We start from the raw sequence: 20008 nt of genomic DNA, 5'->3' as shown, positions 1-20008 counted from the left end.
GTTTCTTTGTTCTATTTGTTTCATCATGTCATCCCCCAACCCAACTTCCACAGCTGTATTCTCCTGCCTGATCTGACCTGGCTGAGGTCAGAACCAAGGGCTTATGGCAGGAAACGTTGCTTGGGGGAAGTTGCATTTTGTAGATATTCATCCAAGTGGGTGATGGATGAAACACAGGGGCACCTAACCTCGTTTAGGTTGAGCTTGGTGTAGAACATGCACGAAACACAATACTTCATGATTTTTTTTTTCTCCTTCTCAACGGGCATCCAATGCACCCAGTTCCTTTTGACAGTTAAAGCAGGAGCTTAATGATGCTGGACTGATGGGACAGAAGGAAAAGTAAATATTGAAGCAGAAGGAGAATTCAAAACACTTAAGACACTGCTTTATGAGCAAAGTACATAACTGGGGAGGAAGACGTTCCTTTATGTTTCATTTTTGTTTCTTTTATTCTCAGATGAAATAATCACTTCAGAAGATGTTGGGGCAAGTATCTTCAATGGGCAAAAGAAAGCACTGTATTATGCAGATGCGCTTACAGAAATAGCTTTTGTTGTTCCCTCGCCTATGGAGTCCTTAAGTAAGTATGGAGGTGGGGGAATGTCAGTTCTGTAGCCAGTTCATCACTTATATTGGGACTGCATCATATATTGTAGCAGAAATAAATGCATCCACTTTTAACATTTGAGGTGTCTGCTTCTCTTTTCTTTGTGTCTAATGCTGAAATGCATTGTAGGAAGTCACAAGTGTCTCCAGCTTTCTGCTGCATGTTTATGTAGTTTATACATGGCAAAAAGTGCATACCCTTGTCATAGAATCATAGAGTGTGGTGGCAGCTTGTATGAATTTTATTTATTACATTTTTATATCGCCCCATACAAAAAATGTCCCTGAGCAGTTCACAGTTTAAAAACCATTAAAACATTAACACAAAATAATTTAAAAATACAAGCTTTAAAAGGATAAACTAAAACTAAGCAGGTATGTTTTCAGGTTCTTCATAAAAACATTCAGAAAAGGGGAAACTCTTAATTTCATTAGGAAGTGCGTTGCAGAATAATTGTAGGTGATTAAGCCTCTGCTTAATGCAGGAAGTCTAGAGCAAAAGCATTCACAACATCTGCATCTGCAAGCCCAGCATCTTTTTGAAAATTTTAAGCAAGGAAGAGCCTACCATCTCTCTAGGAAATTGTCTCCATTGTCAAACTGCTCTTACTGTTAAGAGGTTTCTCCTAATGTTCAACCAAAATTATCCTCCTGTGACTTAAGCCCATTAGAACAAACCCTGCTCTCTGTAGCAGCAGAAAATTCTTTGAATTATTTTTTGTGGCAGCCCTTTAGAGTGCTGTTACACCTGCACTCCCCTAGTTGTCTTCAGGCTAAACATTCTAGGTTCTTTCAATCTACTTATAGGGCCTGTTTTCCAGACCCCTGACCATCTCCATTGCAATCTTCTGAACTCGTTCACATTTTCTACATTCTTCTTAAAATGGATGCTCAGAATTTGAAACAGTACTCCAGATGAGGTCTAACTAGTCTGGAATAGAGTACTGTTTTCCTCAGTTCCTTTCCATCCGCCATAGTGTGCAGCTTCCTTAAGGATTCACTCCTTCGTCCGCTGTTCCTAGAACAAACAAACGGGTGTGTACATTGACTACTTGGCTTTTTTGACCATTGAACTGTGTTTGATTTTGTTGGTTGCTTAACATTTGGATTTGGTTATTTGGCTTTGGACTTTTGGAGTGCTCTGACTTTGCCCTATGTTTGGACTTGTTCACCTCCGGTCTGATGGACTCGAGAGAGACCTTTAAGAGGTGTTCCTTGTGCCACGGCACTTTGCCCTTGTCTGACCAGCACGATTTGTGCCTAAAAGAGAACATATAGTTCACTCCTGTAAAATTTTCCTTTCCTTTTCGAAGCAGACCCAGGGAAGTCAAGAGTTGCAATTACAGGCTGCGCTGTATGAGACCACCTTGCACCCACCAACCTGGATGCCATCAACTTCAGTGCTTTTGAAGTAGAGTTCAACTCTTAAGGCTCCATCCAGGTCTTCCTCGGGTGCTTTTAAGAAGCCACGGGATCTCCCTAAAAAGTCCACCATAAGCACTATAAGAAGTGAAAGCACAGGGACACCAAAACTTCAACAACCCTGAAATGCCCAAAAGCATCCTCAATATCATAGACTTCCATGTTGTCCCACATTTTGACCTTGTCGACATGGGCAAAGTCGACTCCTTCAACGACTGTACCTCTTTCTCTTCCGGCCTCAACACCATCTACTTTGACTTGGGCATCTATGACTGTCAAGCATTGCTTCATGTCAATGAAGTCTTCGGCGTTGTAGCGTCCATTACGTTCTTCAGTACCATCAATGCCAACACCTACTGCTATCCAACTCATCTGTTCCAACTCATCATCGTCTTTTCCTGAAATAATAGATCTTCCACACCACCCTTAAAATTGTGTGTCCTACAGACTCCAACATCGGCATCTGCTTCCTTCACTGCTCCAATTTTGGCACTGACTTCTGCAGTTCATCCTTCTCCATGTCCAGCTCTCCTACCATCATTGTCTGTCGTTGACCGGGCCCTTTGTCCTTCCTCCATGACTCGACTGGCCTTCGTTACTGGATTTCTGTTGACGTCGATGGCCTCAAAGGATTTTCCTATGATGCCAGACTTTGATTCTATCCTCAACTCTCTTTGACTGCGTCAGACTCTACCTTCAAAGGATTTTCTTTGCACAGGCTCAATATCAAAGACAAGTCCAGCATTGGGATTCTGTGAGTGCTGAAGACACAACTTCATTGCCTGCCAAGATGACACTTGTTGCCTCTCCTTATTAACTTCCACCTCAGTGGAAGGAACCATTTAGTTTTTCATTGCCAGGTCTTTCAATATCAAATTTAGACTACTGGAACTCTCTGGGTGCTCTCGACCCCAGCTACATCCGCAGGATGTTGAGGTTTCAAGACTTGATGTTTTGTCATTCACCTTCTCTGCCTTATGGCTATGAAGAATTTCATCTGTGGAAGTTGAAGAAATTGAAGTCGTCTTTTGCATCTCAGGGACAGGCCTCTGGATCCTCTCCCTTCAGGTGCCCCATGGATCTTCCTCCTATTCCTCAACCTCCACCATCCCAACCTACTGCTCCTCTTCTTTCACCTGTTCCTCCATCTTCACCTGTTCCTCCATCTCCACCTGTGGACCCTGCTGCACCTTTGTCGCCTCCAGATGCTTCTACTGTCCCAGACAGATGCCTCTTTGATAAGGATTATGACTCAACCTCCAAATCTGATAATGATTCCACTGTCACAGACGACTCCTCAGAAACTTCACCTGATGATAATGTCCCATACAACTCTTCAGACTCTCCTACCAAAGAGACCAAGTTCTCCAGGTCAGCTGATATTACCAACAGGCTTTCAGTATGGCCAAACATCTCACCAAGACTGAGTCCCATATGCTGGCCAGTGCTATTTTGTTGCAAAGACATGCCTGGCTTTGTTTTTCCTCATTCCAGCAGGATATGTAGGACTAAATTTAGGATTTGTCCTTTGATGGCCTTTTCAGCGCAGAAACAGATGATGTAATGGAGTGCATCAAGAAGTCCAGGTTTACTGCCCAGACTCTCACTTTTACTACTGCAACATCTTGTTCCTACTCTCAATGCTTCCATAGGCCTGAGAGGCCTAGGGTCCCCTATAATTGATCTGAGCGAAGAGACTGTCATTTTTCTTTCCCTCAGGGCCAAACACCGCTTTCTCTCAATGCACGAAATGGAATCGGAGACCCAGATGCCTCCAAACAGAACATTTTGCTTCTCTGTACCGTTGCCCATTGCTCTCACTCCTTCTATCCAGCTTAGCACCCTGGCGTCTTATCTCCACTGGCTACACCATAGAATTCTTCACTTTGATTCCCTTCCTGGGGATAAAATATACCCCCACAACTCCTACACTTCAAGCTGGAGGTACAATAACTCTTATCCAATGGAGCTAATAGAACGTGTCTCACCAGAGACTCAATGGGCAGGGCTTTATTCCCAATATTTTCAAGTTCCAAAAAGAGATGGCAGCCTCCGCTCCCTGAAAAAATGTATACACACCCGGAGGTTTCAGATGCTGACATAGTAGCAAATCCTTCCCCTGCTGTCCGGAGAGGAATGGTTTGCCTCTCTAGACCTGAAGGACACCTGTTTTCACATTTCCATCTGCCCACATCACCGGAAATCTCTACGCTTCACCATGGGAGTTCCAGGTTTTTCATCACACAGTTCTTCCTTTTAGGCTTGTCCATGCTGCCTCGTGTTTTCACGAAATGTGTGAGTGCAATCATTGCACGTTTGCAAACTCAAGGGATATCCATATTCCCCTTTTTTTAGATGGTTGGCTACTCACCTCACACGACAGCTATCTGCTTTTGGTTCATATTGCCGAGGTTCTCTCTCTATTGGACACCCTGGGCATCCAGGTCAACTGAAAGTCCAACCTGTCCCCTCAGTGCTCTCTTCCCTACATAGGAATAGTAGTCAGTGCAGACCTCAAGCACTGATTCATCCCTCAAAACTGTCAACTGACAATTTGGAACACCATTTACTCCTTCCGCTCAATTCTGACCCAAACTGTGCGATCTGTGCAGCACCTCTTGAGCCTCATGGCTTCTTGTATGTCAACAGTGACCTACACAAGGCTGTGTATGCATCACCTACAGCTATGGCTACTATTGGTGTTCCAACTGAATGTGGATTACCAGGGTCTCCCAACTGCTGATTTCCAGGCCTGTTTTGAACTGTCATAGCAACATAGGAAGCTGCCATATACAGAATCAGACCATTGGTCTATCTAGCTCAGTATTGTCTTCACAGACTGGCAGCAGCTTCTCCAAGGTTGCAGGAAGGAATCTCTCTCAGCCCTATCTTGGAGAAACCAGGGAGGGAACTTGAAATCTTCTGCTCTTCCCAAAGCGGCTCCATCCCCTGAGGGGAATATCTTGCAGTGCTTACACTTCTAGTCTCCCATTCATATGCAGCCAGGGTGGACCCTGCTTAGCTAAGGGGACAAGTCATGCTTGCTACCACAAGACCAGTTGTCCTCTCTTCTGTGGTGGACTCTGCTGGAGAACTTCAACACAGGTCTAAATCTCCAACATCATCCATTTCTGTTACTACGGATGCCTCTTTGACATGCTGGGACACCTGCTGTACAGGCCTTCATGGTCAATGCCTTTGGAACCATCAGCAGGCATCCCTGCACATCAACGTCCTCGAGCCCATGGCAGTCTTCCTGGTCCTAAGATCGTTTCTTCCTCTCTCGACTGGCAAAATGGTCCAGGTGCTGCTGGACAACACCATGGCCACAGCATATTTGAACCATTGGGGGCACAGTCTCCAAGTCCCTGTGCAATCTTGCCACTCAGATTTGGGACTGGTGCATTCATCACCAAATCTACCCTTTAGCTCTGCATATAAAGGGTGTCAACATCATTTTAAAATCTAAACATTCTAAAACCAGCATCATTTTAGCAGATAGGCTCAGCAGACAAACCAGCACTGCTTGTCAGCACAAGTGGGAACTTAAAAGACAATGCTTTCTATTTTCTCTTCTGACAGTGAGGGACTCTCCAAGTGACAGAGTCTTCTGACAGTGAGGGACTCTCCAAGAGAGTGAGGGACTCTCTTTGCCACCTAGGAGAACAAAAAACATCCCCTTTATTGTTCAAGAGCTGCAGTGGGTGTGGGGTCTCTGGGAGATGCTTTCCAGTTTCCTTGGACAGGCCGGTTTTTCTGCCTTTTCCTACCCTTCCCTCTACTATCCCAAGTCATGAGCAAAATATTGCTCCAGAGGACACAATGCATTCTACTTAACCCATGATGACCGAGGTAGCCCTGGTTTCCTCTCCTCTTCCATCTGTGTCAGGTCTCCCATCGTCATCTTCGGCACCGTCTGAACCTCCTCCATCAGAACGACGGCTGGGTTCTTCACCACAGCCTTCAGACCTTGAACATGAACATATGGAAGCTGAACTTCTAGATAATATCATCCTTCATGAAAGGAAGGCCTCCACCAGGTGTATTGAACCCTTATCTTCAGCTTCCTCCAAGTTACTTGCTTTCAAAACTGCATTCCTTATCGCCATCACAACAGCAAGAAGGATTAGTGAACTCACTGCCTTGAGAGTTGATGTCCCTTATACTACCTTCTATCCAAACAAAGTGGTGATGCGTACCAACCCTGTCTTCTGTCAGACTTTCGTAGTAAACGCTGTCTTCTGTCAGACTTTCATACCCTGTCGATAATGTCAGACTTTCATAGCAATCAAGACATTGACTTGCCCACCTCTTTCTCTAACCTAGTGTTAGCCCTTGAGCAAGCTTTGTATTCCTTGGACATTCAAAGACCTTTGTTTTACATTTTACATGACCAGCACTAAAGACTTTAGACTCACTAACAGACTTTTTGTGACTTTTGATGGTCCCACTAGAGGCCAACCCATCTCCAGGCAGAGGTTGTCTGAGTGGTTGGTTCAAGCTATCCTATTTTGCTATGAGAAACAAGGACTCACTCCACCTTCTATGATTAAGGCACATTCCACAAGGGCAGTGGCCACTTCGAAAGGGTAGTGGCCACTTCGACTGCTCATTTCTCTGGAGTTAGCTTCATTTAAATCTGAAAGGCTGTTACGTGATCTTCTGATCAACCCTTTACTATACCCTTGACATCCGCTCTGCGGCAGAGGCTGATTTCAGGCGTTCAGTCCTTAAGAAGGTTCTTTAAATCCCACCTCCTTGCTTTTGGGATCCAGCTACTCATCCAATGTGGGAATTATACGAGGCCACCACAAAGATAAACAGGTTGCTCACCTGTAACTTTTGATGGCCCAGTATCATTCACAACACCCAACCTGCCACCCCGCTCATTGGATGATCTTTACCTGCCTCTTCTGATGATGCTTACTCAACATCATCCATCCAGGGACTGAAGAAAACAGTGTTCTGGTGCCAAAAGATACTAGGTGCACTTTGTGCTACAGAATGTTTCAGGTTGCTGACAAATCCTTTCGTGGTGGCTACTGCACAGGCACAGAGCCCAGTGTTGGGAATGATGCTGGGCCACCAAAAGGTCAAACGTTACAGGTGTGCAACCTGTTTTTCAATTAATGTAGCTTAAAATCACATTAGTCTTTTTTTTTCTTTTTTTGAAGCTACATCATACTACTGAATCATGTTCAACTTGTGATCAACTGCAGATCACATGTTGCAAAGGGCTACATGCTAAATGTTTAATGGGTATCTGCTTCTTTTATGTGTCATATGGCTCTCAAGGAAAAACCCAAGTTCCTAGAAAGATGCAGATTACAAAATATAGATCTTGTTCAGGCTACAATTAATGTAGATAATTTGCTTATTCTCACATTTTAAATGTTAAAATTGCACAAATATGATAGAACCAGGTATTGTGGTTGGATATGTTGAGCTTGGACTTAAAAAGACAAAGAGGTTTCTGATTAAGGTGAAATACTTCATGACTTTAAGTTAGTCTTGATTAACTGCTGATGGAGGAAATGTGTTGGCTATAGAGAGAGGAGAGCTGGTCTTGTGGTAGCAAGCATGACTTGTCCCATTAGCTAAGCAGGCTCTGCCCTGGTTGCATATGAATGGGAGACTAGAAGTGTGAGCACTGTGAGATATTCCCCTTAGGGGATGGAGCTGCTCTGGGAAGAGCAGAAGGAGAAGTCACTGCCAGTCTGTGAAGACAATACAGAGCTAGATAGACCAATGGTCTGACTCAGTATATAGCAGCTTCCTGTGTTCCTGTGGGAAAGGAGAGGAGAGCTGGTCTTGTGGTAGCAAGCATGACTTGTCCCCATAGCTAAGCAGGGTCTGCCCTGGTTGCATCTGAATGGGAGACTTGATGTGTGAGCACTGTAAGGTATTCCTCTTAGGGGATGGATCCGCTCTGGGAAGAGCAGAAGGTTTCAAGTTTCCTCCCTGGCTTCTCCAAGATAGGGCTGAGAGAGATTCCTTCCTGCAACCTTGGAGAAGCTGCTGCCAGTCTGTGAAGAGAGCTCAAGACAATACTGAGCTAGATAGACAGTGGTCTGATTCAGTATATGCCAATTTCCTATGTTTCTAAGAGTTAGCACTGTCAGCAGCACTGTTCATGAGCCTTGACCTAACTGTGGGAAGGTGCTGTGAGTAAATATCATATTCTGATTTAAGCTCATGCACTTCTTGATTATGAGAGAAATCTCCCTTTTTGTCTTTCAGCTGATTCATTGGAAAGCAATGTCTCAGACCAAGAAAGTGACTCCAATATGGACCTCTTACCTGGAATACTAAAGCAGCCAGCTCTGACACTTGAGCTCTTCCCCAATCATACAGACAATCTCAGTTCTTCGCAGAGGGTAAGATGTGGGATAGAGTGGAATCTGAATCAAATAATCTCTGTTGACTAGTGAAATTGTTGGACTTTATAAGCAAGTGGTGCTTTTGTAGCAGAATAGTGTATTGCAAATTATTGTTGTTAAATAATTATAAGTACTGTGCATATCATGACAAATGTTGCAAAAAATATTTGAGAATTCAGAATAACTTATATTGTTTATTGTTTATTTGTTTATTTCGGCCCAAGGGCAGCATAGAATAACTTATAGGATCAAGTTTCTCATTATCCTGTAGTAACGAAAAGCCTTTCCATGCAATCAGTTTTAGCACAGTAAATGCACTCTTGTTGCTTATTTGCATTTATTACAAATGTTCTCCAAGATTGTACTTCTATTGTGAGTATATCTACAAACACTCAAAAAGCATTGTATCTTATTTCTGGGAAATTCTTCCAGAAAGTGAATCCATTCCTATTGTGCATGAGAGAGAAAGAAAGAAGCTTTTAGACTTAGAGGTCTAAGTCTGAATCCCCTATCATCAATGTAATGTTTAGTGACTTCAGTGAGAAGAAACATCTTTTTAGTGACATGTGCATAATAGGTTGCATGTACTGCTAATTGTTACTTGCTTGTGAGGCTTTTGAAACAGAACAGACTTAAATGAATGTGCTTTTATTATTTGGCAAATGCCTGTGTGTGCTTTCTCTGCAACAGCTCAGTCCAACTTCCAGATCGAAGAAGTTTCCACAAGGTCGTTCTATTCCTCCCATGGGACCTGAAACCAAGGTGTATGTTGTCTGGGTTGAACGCTATGATGATATAGGTGTGTGAATTGCATTTTTTAATAAATGAATTGGATGATAGAGGGTTGGCATTGTCCAATTGTAATTTTCTTTAGATTCAAATACCAGTCACTTAATGTGATTTGGTTTTAGTTTTTGTACGTGCTCTTTCTTGGTATGTTAAAAGGAATAAACCTGGCTATTTAGCCTATTGTGAATGTCTTGTCTTGCAGAGAACTTCCCTCTCTCTGACTTGGTTTCAGAGACCAGCACTGGAGTAGAAACTACAACAAATAGCAGCACTTCACTGAGGTATGACTGAGTTTTCTCTGAGGTATGACTCAGTTTTCTCTTGTTATTTCTGCCATTTGCAGATACATTCTGAGATCAAGTTTGTACATTATTTTCTACTCATATAAACAATACAACATTAGCATTCATGGATTTTTGCCCCAGAGATTCTAATAATGTGGAAGGTGTTTGACACTTTAGAGACTGTGGAAGTTGCTGAGGCATGAGCCAGGGATATGTGGGTAGGTGCACAGCTTTACTCATGGTGTGAACCCAGGAAGCTGCCCCCATAAGGCATGTACCCTTGCCTCAAGATGCATGAGGCTATATGTAGTTCCTACTCTACAAATATTGCCATTTTGACCCTTGGGCATGCTAAAATTTAAGACAATCAACTGGCTAATCAGGATGGCAACACAGATTGCCATTTGACACACAAGAGTCCCATCTAGCGACTTCATCTTCAAGTCATCTTCATCTTAGCAGTCAACCCCTGCTAACTTGGCAAGGAGGCACCTTTTAACGTGGTGATTCCCTTTATTGAGCAGGGGGAGAGTAACTGGCCCTATCCACCCCCAGCACAGTGACTGTTGCTGGTGTCTATGTTTCTTTTTATATTGTGAGCCCTTTGGGGACAGGGATCCATCTTATTTATTTATTATTTCTTTGTGTAAACTGCCCTGAGCCATTTTTGGAAGGGCAGTATAGAAATCGAATAAATAATAATCATCTTCAATCTAGATGATAGAATGACAACAGTTGCAGAATGATCAGAACAATATGGTGTTTGTCCTCACACCAATATTTCATTTATGATCAATGAATCTCTTGGGAATCACAGGCAGGAATATATCCTGGTTTGTCTAAGGATTAGATATAAGGTCCGTACTCATCAATTCCCACTGAATGAGGAGGCCCTGCCTGTGTGTGTGTGTGTGTGTGTGTGTGTGTGTGTGTGTGTGTGTACCTTGCAATGTCCCCCTCACTGTTAAACATATGTTGCTTGAATGTCCATGTTTTCTGAATACTCAAATTTTTCACAGACCTTGCCACTGGACCTGCACCATGTGGCCTTACTTCCTTTGGGGTAATATTAATTTGTATACTTTCTTCATATTTAGAAAAACAGTACAGTAAGTGGGTAGTCCTCTTTTTAAGACCTTGCAAACTATTGGGATCTGGCTGCTGTTTCTCACATGACCCAAGCAGAAACTTGGAGGAAGCTGCTTGAACCATAATTTGCAATATGGCACAATATTTTCTAGATGCTACTATAACATAAGAACTCTATTTACCTTTTTTGGTTCCATCTGTCTAGTTATTTAATAACGTGGTTAGGCCATAACTCATCTGTTAGGTTCTGGATTTCCCGTTGGTCACCTCCAGCTAACTTGTGTCTTCATTTAATCCAGCGTTTGCATTTTTCCCCATGGCGGACAATATACAATGTTATGACATACGTTTTGCACCTTCCATTAGTGCTAGGGAGTGTAATTTATAAAATGTAAACTTCCATAGGGGTCTTTGTGAATAACTTTTTTAATTCTGAAAAACTGAAGATTGTCAAAGCAACTGCCATGTCTTTTTATCCTTAAATAATGTTTGTTGTTTTAAGATCCACTACTCCTGAAAAAGAAGTTCCAGTGATCTTCATCCATCCCCTCAATACTGGTTTATTCAGGGTAAAAGTGCAAGGAGCTACTGGGAAATTCAACATGGTCATCCCACTGGTGGATGGGATGATAGTTAGCAGGAGAGCTTTAGGTAGGTTTTTGAATCTCTTACTGTTTAACTTTAGCAGTTTGTGTTGGGACAAGAACATTGCATTCGAATGATGTTAGAGAATTCTATCTGCAGAGAGCCTTCCCGTACCACCACCCCAGGCGGCTTCTCATACCTTAAATCTGTTGGAAGAAAGAATACATGTTTGTGCAAAAGTCTCACATTCAGGTTGTGTGCTCATGTATCTCCGTTGACAGCTGCCCACAAATTTTAGCTATCCTTGGTAACTAACTTAAAATATGTAACTGCCAGGAAGTTGCCCTTTACCCAAGAACTGGAATCTTTTCCCTGACCTCATTCTGTGCTTCTGAAGCTGAGTGTGAGATGAGGAACAATTTCCTGTTTCCCTCCCTAGCTCATCATTTCTGTCGTTATGCTGCACTTCCAGGGTGCTTGGAGTACAGTGCAAAAATGTGGAGCTCAGACTCCTCTCCAGCTCTGAGAGGAGGTTTGTGGCTTATTGTTTGCTGTGCTTTCAAAGTACTTAGAACACCTGAGAAGTACTCACGATCCCCAGCCCCCACCTCTGCCTCCAGGTAGAACTGTTTTCCCCACCCTTTCTCCAACTCCACACAAAGAAGGCTGGGGTTTGTGCCTGCTGCTTTGTGCAACTGTGTGGAAATTATCCTGACCTCTCCCCTGCTCCAAGGTCAGAGACAAGGCCGGGAAGTCCTGATATATTTCAAATATGCCTCTACAGCCTGCTGTTTCCCCTTGAGTCCATGAAATAGTAGGGAGGATTTTAATACTTCAGTGACATCTTTGAGGCAGGCAACTATGAGGATGCTAAGAACACTTTGCTTTGAGTTCAGCCACTCCTAAGAATTATCTTAGGATGTGTCTGAGTACCAGTTGCAGGGGAGTAACAGCAGGAGAGAGGGCATGCCCTCAACTCCTGCCTGTAGTCTTCCAGTGGCATCTGATGGGCCACTGTGTGGAACAGGATGCTGGACTAGATGGGCCTTGGGCCTGATCTAGCAGGGCTGTTCTTATGTCCATATGTTCTAACCTTTCTGGAGGAAGAAGGGAGGAGTAAGCGTAATTAACACTTTCTCAAACATTGTTTGTATTTTTCCTTTAAGGGTTCTTAGTGAGACAGACCGTAATAAATATTTGTCGAAGAAAAAGGCTGGAAAGTGACTCATACAATCCCCCTCATGTCCGCCGAAAACAGAAAATAGCTGACATTGTTAATAAATACAGGAACAAACAGCTGGAGCCAGAGTTTTATACCTCGCTTTTCCAGGAGGTTGGTCTCAAAAACTGCAATCCTTAGACCAATATCCTCCCTGAACAATTCAATCAGAGCTTGGTGTCTGTGGTAATGAGAGAACATTCCCCCGTCTTGGAACTCCTGTATCAAGAAACCACAACCTGAGCATGATTTCTGCTTCTACTACAAGGAAAAAATAAGGACGTGGTATTCAGCTCCACATCATCAGCTGCTGCTGCTGCAGAGGGACAAATTGTAACACCTTTCATCGTCAAGCATTATTTAATAATGGACAGTATAATGGATGTGTAGTAGAGAGAGAGGGTTAATTGTGCTTCTCATGTTCACATAAAATGCCAGATTCTGAGCACAGAACTAACATATGATGTTTCATACTTGGCTTCTTTAGAAGGCTGGGTTCAAGGGCCAATTCTTTCAAACACCACAAAATTTCAGAGTAGTATCTGTGCTGTTGATGTGGTCTAGATCCAAGGTGCCCGCACCATGGCTCCATTGCTCAAAGTTTGTTTACCTTTGTGGGTTGTTGTTGCACCCTGCTGGCCTGTCTGAAGTGATAGCTTTCAGCTGTGAGGAGGGGGAGCAAAAAAGCTTGATCCCTTGGATCAATTTCAGTCACTTAAGAGCTTTGGGGCACAGCCACATGCCTGTGTAGTGGTTTCCCCCCTCATTGCATTCATGACCAGTGTTTAGTTCCTTGTGTTTCCACCTGTCCAATTTTTTAAGAAAGAGAAGTAACATTCTTGTCAAAAAGAAAAAAGGATACAATTGGAATTTGATAATGTCTGTATACAAGGATGGAAAATTAGCTCCCAATGGCACTACTGTGAAATCTGAATGAAGGATTTCTAAACTACAAACATCCTTTATGGAAGGGAGCAGAAACTTCCTTTCAGGTCCCCCAGTCTAACCATTCTTTGTAATTTAAGAGGTAGGTGTGGAGAGTATATGTGTTTAAAATACCTTAAATGGAATAAAATGCCATAATTAACTAATATTATTTGAACCTTTTACCCTGTACGCTAAATGCCTGCTCATAAACCACCTGTACAGGATCATCTAGTTATACGTGGACTCGGTATCCGTGGTTTCGCGTATTCACGGGTGTCTAATTGACACCCGGCTTCATTATCTACAGATACGAAAGTGTTAGAACTCTCGTACCCACAGTTTCTAGAGGGTTGGAAGTGACCACGGAGGTATTTTCCGGCCGCCATTTTGTAGCTGATTTAAGCCTTTAAAAAAAAAATCCACAATATTTGGGGAGCATTGCTGGACACTAGGAGACCTGCAGAGCATGCTAAGGCACTTTATTTGGCCCATTTTTGTGTTATTTTGATGGAGTTTTTTGAGTCTAGTAAACCTGACCCTTGCGTTTCCATAGACTCAGTGACTCATTATCTGCAGTTTCATTATCTGCGGTAATATATGGGAATGGAACCCCCATGGATAATGAGGTCCACCTGTATTTTTAATGATCTAAGTAGCCATATACTTATAATTGTTACAACTGATGGAAATGAAATTGTTTTATCCTAAGTTTGCAAGTATATCAGGCAAGGACTAGACACCTAGATCTTTTGTACACAGCTGCTGCCAAAAACAGCAGGCCCTGTTGGTACCTTATTCCATTCTCAGAATATCTAGTAATAAGAGATGCGCAATGTGACACTTTCACATTTCCCTGCATTTCATTGGCTGCTACATTTTGGAGGCATTACTGGAGTGGGGAGGAAGAGGTAGTGCAGGGCTGATGTTTTTAGCCATTGCTCTGTGACTCTTATAATGAATAGTTCCAGCTTTAGCAAAACCTACACACAAATTTGGGCATGACTTTAAAAAAGAAAACAGCGTTGTCATGGAATTTTCTTGCTGTTTAGATTTAGATCCAGGGCAGAACATTAGTGTTTTTATAGAACTTTATTTTAGCCTGATGAGAGCTTTTAAAAGCTACCCCTTTTGCAAATGGAGGCCATCTTATTAAAAGGAGAATGAAAAACAAATGTGCTTTGGGGAAGAACTCAAGGTATATGAGATATGTTCAAGGGCACAGTTGCATGTTCAGAAATGACAGATACCACCCATTTCTAAATACATTTATCAGGAAACAAGTCCTATTAATTTTAATTAATTCCAACTGGTTTAATAATCTTACTTACATGCTTACTTGGAAAACTAAATTTCCAGCTCAGTTTGATGCCTTTGCATTTTTTCCCCTGTTGTGACGTTTTTACCGTAACAATGCATGTCATCAGAACACTTTGTGCGTTAGTATTGCTTAATTGCAGGAAGACTTTGCAGGTGTTCAGGGTTGAAATGTTAAATACACCTGCTTGGAAATAAACACCATCAATATAAGTAGGATTCACTACATAGTGGCTTATGTAGGAGACTGAGGAGCTGATATAGCTTTGTAAGTTTTAAATTGCTGCTGGAACATAGCTGAGAAATTCTAAAGGACAATTGGCTCTCACTATTAATGTCCCTTGATACTATGCCTTCTGCAAACTAGCATTTGCAGAAAATATATAAATAAATATATATACACATGTGGCTCTTAACTGAAAATACAATTTATTTGCTTTTATCTTTTCATCTTTGCTAATGGAACACAGACTGTCTGCCTTCACTTGCTGCAGAAGACTATTGGCCATTTACCCATCAAGTAAAGTTCTCTCCTAGTGTTAATGAATACAGATCATAGGATCTTTTCCATGTCTAAAAATGAATGAATATGGTGTATTCCGTGTCTAATAGGCCTGCAGTGTAGAACAGAATATGAACTTTGACTCTGTTGCTCTTGGAGAAATATTTAAAAGCCTTTTGCAAAATAGTTGACTCACACTTGTCTGTGCCTTTTTCCGTTTTTCTATCCAGTGTTTCCAGTGTGCATAGCATGGGGATTTAAAAATCTTTAATTTATGTGTTAGCTATTAAAGACATGCAAGTGAAGGTTTCTACTTAGACCCTTATCTTTCTAAAATGCTGATATGTGAGGAATTGTCCTTGAAAAAGGATATGTGCAAGGAAAAATGTTGATATACAAGGAGATCACCAAGGAAATATTGATAAGGAGGTTTTGAAGGCAGAGGGTAACTTGTCCATCAGTAGAAAGATCAAAGGTAAGTTAGCTTTTTGAACCTAAGATCCTAAGGAAAAGCCATTGTGAAAGTGACCCACAGCAGCTGAATTATGTATGGTATGGCTGAATTATGATAAAGTAATTGGAAAGGCCAGGTGTGGACAAACTTTGTAGAAGAGCTGAGCAAAAAGAATATGGGAAACTTCAGTAGCTTTACAGCGATTTCCAGTGAACAAATGTGTGGGGCTCCTTCCTCCTCTCCAAGGCTTTTTACAGCAGAATTAGCTTGTTAACTGGTATAGTAAAGTAAAGTCTTTCACTGTACAACATTAGGAACACTTCTGTTAAAATAAGTTCTCACTAGATTTTTGAAGTAAGTGACTGCTGAAAAGCACCTCAAAAGGCCCCAGGCTCCTAAATAAAGGATTGAGCAATGGACTATGCTGCATATAGAGAACTGGCATGCTGGTGTCTGTCAGCTTGACGTGTAGGTCCAAATATATCACTGTTTGGAAAAAGACACAAATTAAAGTGGCGCTCAGGTCTGGCATGTTTTGTGGTCCTGCTTAATTAGTACACAGGAATGGAGTAGCAAGTAGTGGTATCAGGGAGGCTGAAGGGCCTACTGCCCCTTGCTTAGCACCTTGCAGTCAATGCTACTATTAACATGCCACTATTAACCTAGTGCATGGACACTAAATTTACCTGCACTGTCTTAGAAATTGTTCAGACTACATGATGACCTGTCACATTTAGTCTATGGATTAAATGGTATGACCAATGCATGTGTACTACTGAAATTAACATACATAGTTGAGCAGTTCAGTGTCTACATATACAAAGAATTAATGGGCAACACTGCTATAGTTATTTGAACCATGCATCTACTCTGTGCAAAGCCATTACTTTGTATGACAACTAGTGATCTCCCCAAACCAACTAAGAGACACAGATGAGAAAGGCATGTCTTAAACCTTCAGTGGCTTTTGAACTGGGAGGCTCATGGCCAGGTTTGGTGAAGTTCAAGTCTGAAATAAATTCCTTTTGAATAGATGCTCTCAAGTTTAAAGATCTGCAATTAAGTGAAATTTTAGTTAGAGATTCTGCCATGAAACTACAAGAGTGATCTCTGCTTGTAAAGAGATATATTTTTGTTCCCCAGGAGTTCCTTTCTATTTTGCATGTCTATATTAATCCCTAGGACTTGACAGGACTTCATAAATGGTTCAAAGCAGCCTTAGTATATCTTTCAAAAAGCTGTCAAACTGGCATGCAATCCTGAATCCACTTGTATGTTTGTAAGTCCTCCTGACTTCCAGTATGAACTTACCAGCACACAAGTGGATTCTGTGTTCAGACCTAAAATTTGCATGCTTGACTACTTTCATTTTGCTTTTAAAAATGTTAAGAAGAGGGGAGATAACAGCAGCAACTCCTCCAGATAGCACTGAACAATTAATGGAAATGTGTAAGGGCTCACTTTCACTGTGTTCTCCTAGATGTTCTGTGTAATGTGGTCCTTCTGTACAGATGCTGGTTGTCTGTGTGTTAGAGAAGGCTTCCAAATGCACTGATAACTTCCTGTCAGTTGTGCTGAGTTGACTGGCTAACTGCAATAACATGTTTCATCTGCACCTCTAAACACTGTTGCATTTGCAAAATTGGTTCGTATTAAGTCAAATGAGACATCAGACTTAATCATTCTTAAGAGAACTGTCAGGATAAAAATTATTTCCATCTCTTGTTTTGAACGACATCCCACAAAATAACTAAAAGAACAGAAGTTTGTAGAACAGACTGGTTCTTTTAATGCTGCTTGTTTCCTATTATTATTTCATTTGGTTTATCTTAATGACTTAATTACTGTGTACTGTTTTCGCTCTAGTCTCTTGAAGAGATTTAATATTAGGGCTACAACTATTTACCTAGTATGTTTCTATCATAAAGTTCTTATGCTCATAGTCCTAATGGCATTATGCTATTGGGGTAGTAAAATATGGTCATCTTCATAGCACTATGAAAGCTGTCAGTTTTAGTACCTTAATAAAAAGTTTCCTTTTAAGAAATATATAAAGCACCTTTCTTAAACAAGTCCTTCAAAGATATTTTAAATGTAAAACAAATATCAAATGGGGAGGGAGTTGAAGGGAATCATATCTGAAAAAGCAGCTACTTGGTATGCAGAGCAGCTATAAAGCAGCTGTAGGAAACAGCTTGCTTCCAGTCCTCAACAGAAGTCCTATTTACTTCAGTGGGTCATGAGCCGAAAGAAGAGCCTTGAGGATTGGGCTGCCCATTATATGTAGCCTCTTCTCATCAGGGAGTATACAATTGTCATGCAGTGTTGAGAATATTTAGCCCAGGAGGATTATAGGACTACAATTCAACATGAATAGTTAACAAAAATATAGCTGTGACTCAGTGATTGTTACAATTGTAAGAGATAGTCTTTGAAGGTCAACTGGGTTATTGCAGGAGTGACTTGGAATGAGACGGTTAGATACTGTGTGCTTAAAATCATGTACAATTGTGTATAAAGCTATGTATGTTGCCAATACATGATCTTTTTGTTCTTAATGTATTTTCTGTAAATATTCCTAGCACTAAGTTTGTAAAGGCAGACTGTAAATACAGAGATGTGAAACTATGTTCCCCTGTCTCTAGTACTTTAATTCTTGTTTAGGGAAGGCACAAAGGCTTGTTTGTATTTATGCCAACTCTTTGTCTGGAAGAAACACATCAGATATTGAATGTAACACCATTAGTCGAATAAATTTTAAAGATATTCTTATGTATTAAGCTTGTGATCTTCAGTTTGTGAGTTCATTCTGTCCTTTGCATGAGTATCTTTTTTCTTCATATATAGGTGGTCATGGACAGGGCTAGATTAAATCTTTGTAGGCCCTAGGCACACTAATAATCATAGCCCCCCTCCCCCAGATAAATATATATACAAATATTTGCATTGTGTGCAATGTATAGTGTACAGTGTATAGGTCCCATAATATGTCTGTGTCCGAATGGGCATTTGAAGGGCTGGATTATCTATGATTTCCTCTCAAGATGGTGTATGGTGGGGTGGGGAAGGAAGAGGATCTGGGTAGATGATTCCATCATTCAAAAGTAGTGGGTTCTGCGCCTGTGCAGATCAGCTTCGGGAAGAGTACGTTAGCTCCTCACGACACCAGCAACCGCCCATTGCACGTGACTGCAGTACCCTCTAGCGGCAGTTGGGCGTCTCTGTATTCAGTTTCTTTCTGACCACCATAGCAATCAGTCCTCAGAGACAGTTTGCTCCTCGAAGAAAGTTTATTTGTATAAAAGATTTTTTGACTTCTGGAAATGGACTTTGACAATTCTTTCTGAATTCCCTCGGTTTTGCAACTGTTTTGAAACTTCTGGACACGGACTTTGACGACTCTTTTCTTACTCCTACAGATTTGACTCAATCTCGGCCGCTCCCTTTGACCACGGAACGGACGACCTCTCTTATCTTAACGGACGCCTACTCTTATCCGCTCAAAGATGAGCAGCTCAGGCAAGCCTGGTAAGGCGAGCAACTCAGGCAAGCATGGTAAGGACAAAACTACTTTCAAGAGATGTACCAATTGCCGCGGTAAAATCCCCTCAACAGACGGCCATGCCCTCTGTTTATTCTGCTTATGGGAGAAGCATGATACAAAAGCCTGCTCGGTCTGCATTACTTTCAATAAGCAGATGTTAAAGAATCGTGCAGCACGTCTAAAAGTGTACTTGCTAGAAGAGTCTCTGTTGCCTAAGACTGCTTTGAAAGCTACTACACCAGGTCCTGTATCGAAAGTGCAGTCTAAAGTCCTGGAGAGATCGAGTAAAACCTCAACCTCGAATACCTCGACGTCACACTCTGCAACATCTGCTTTGGCAGCAAGGGCCACGATGTCGAGCGCTACGACATCGGGCACCTTGGCCCCATTTAAAACGGCCTGAGGATCTACAGTCTAGCCCTAAGGGAAAGCACAAAGATAAGGCTTTGACACAGGAGCAACCGCATGAGAAACTTACCAACACTGTGACCAAGGTGTGGGGCATACCCCGTCACATACTTCATCGCCTTCGGGGCTACAAGAATTTGTGATCCCTCGACGCCGAGCAGCTCCCTTATCTCCAGCTCCAATACCACATCAGTCACCGCTGACTCCTGGGCCCCAGACACATACCGCTCGACATCGACATTCTCAACATCGAGACCAGACGACATTGAAGAAGACTGGATTGGAGCCTAGAGATCACACATCGGTGCCATCGACTTCGACTGCTCGACATCGGCATCACACGACGGCGTTCGAAGCAGGGAAGAATCCTGTTTCTCATGCATCGACCTCAACAGTTGCCATTATATTGGATACAGAGCTTGACACCGAACCCGACATGGAGGAGGATACAGCTTATATGGATCCTATCGCTGAAGTAGAAC

General features: G+C 42.0%; 1 protein-coding gene across 6 annotated transcripts in view; it reads left to right on the top strand.

Moving 5' to 3' along the window:
• The window catches only part of RALGAPB (Ral GTPase activating protein non-catalytic subunit beta), a 94519-nt gene extending 76169 nt beyond the window's left edge, over window positions 1-18350 (top strand). For all 6 annotated transcript variants that reach the window (XM_053245380.1, XM_053245381.1, XM_053245382.1 and 3 more), the window contains 6 exons: window positions 461-583; window positions 8272-8408; window positions 9102-9210; window positions 9403-9481; window positions 11076-11224; window positions 12325-18350. In XM_053245380.1, the coding sequence (XP_053101355.1) occupies window positions 461-583; window positions 8272-8408; window positions 9102-9210; window positions 9403-9481; window positions 11076-11224; window positions 12325-12518 (791 nt within the window). In that variant the 3' untranslated portion in view covers window positions 12519-18350. The remainder of the gene's footprint in view (window positions 1-460; window positions 584-8271; window positions 8409-9101; window positions 9211-9402; window positions 9482-11075; window positions 11225-12324) is intronic.
• The last annotated feature ends 1658 nt before the right edge of the window (window positions 18351-20008 follow it).

Source organism: Hemicordylus capensis, chromosome 4 (genome assembly GCF_027244095.1).
Source record: "Hemicordylus capensis ecotype Gifberg chromosome 4, rHemCap1.1.pri, whole genome shotgun sequence".
NCBI lineage: Eukaryota > Metazoa > Chordata > Lepidosauria > Squamata > Cordylidae > Hemicordylus > Hemicordylus capensis.
Note: the sequence above shows the minus strand (reverse complement) of the source record. Positions and strands in the feature narration are given on the sequence as shown.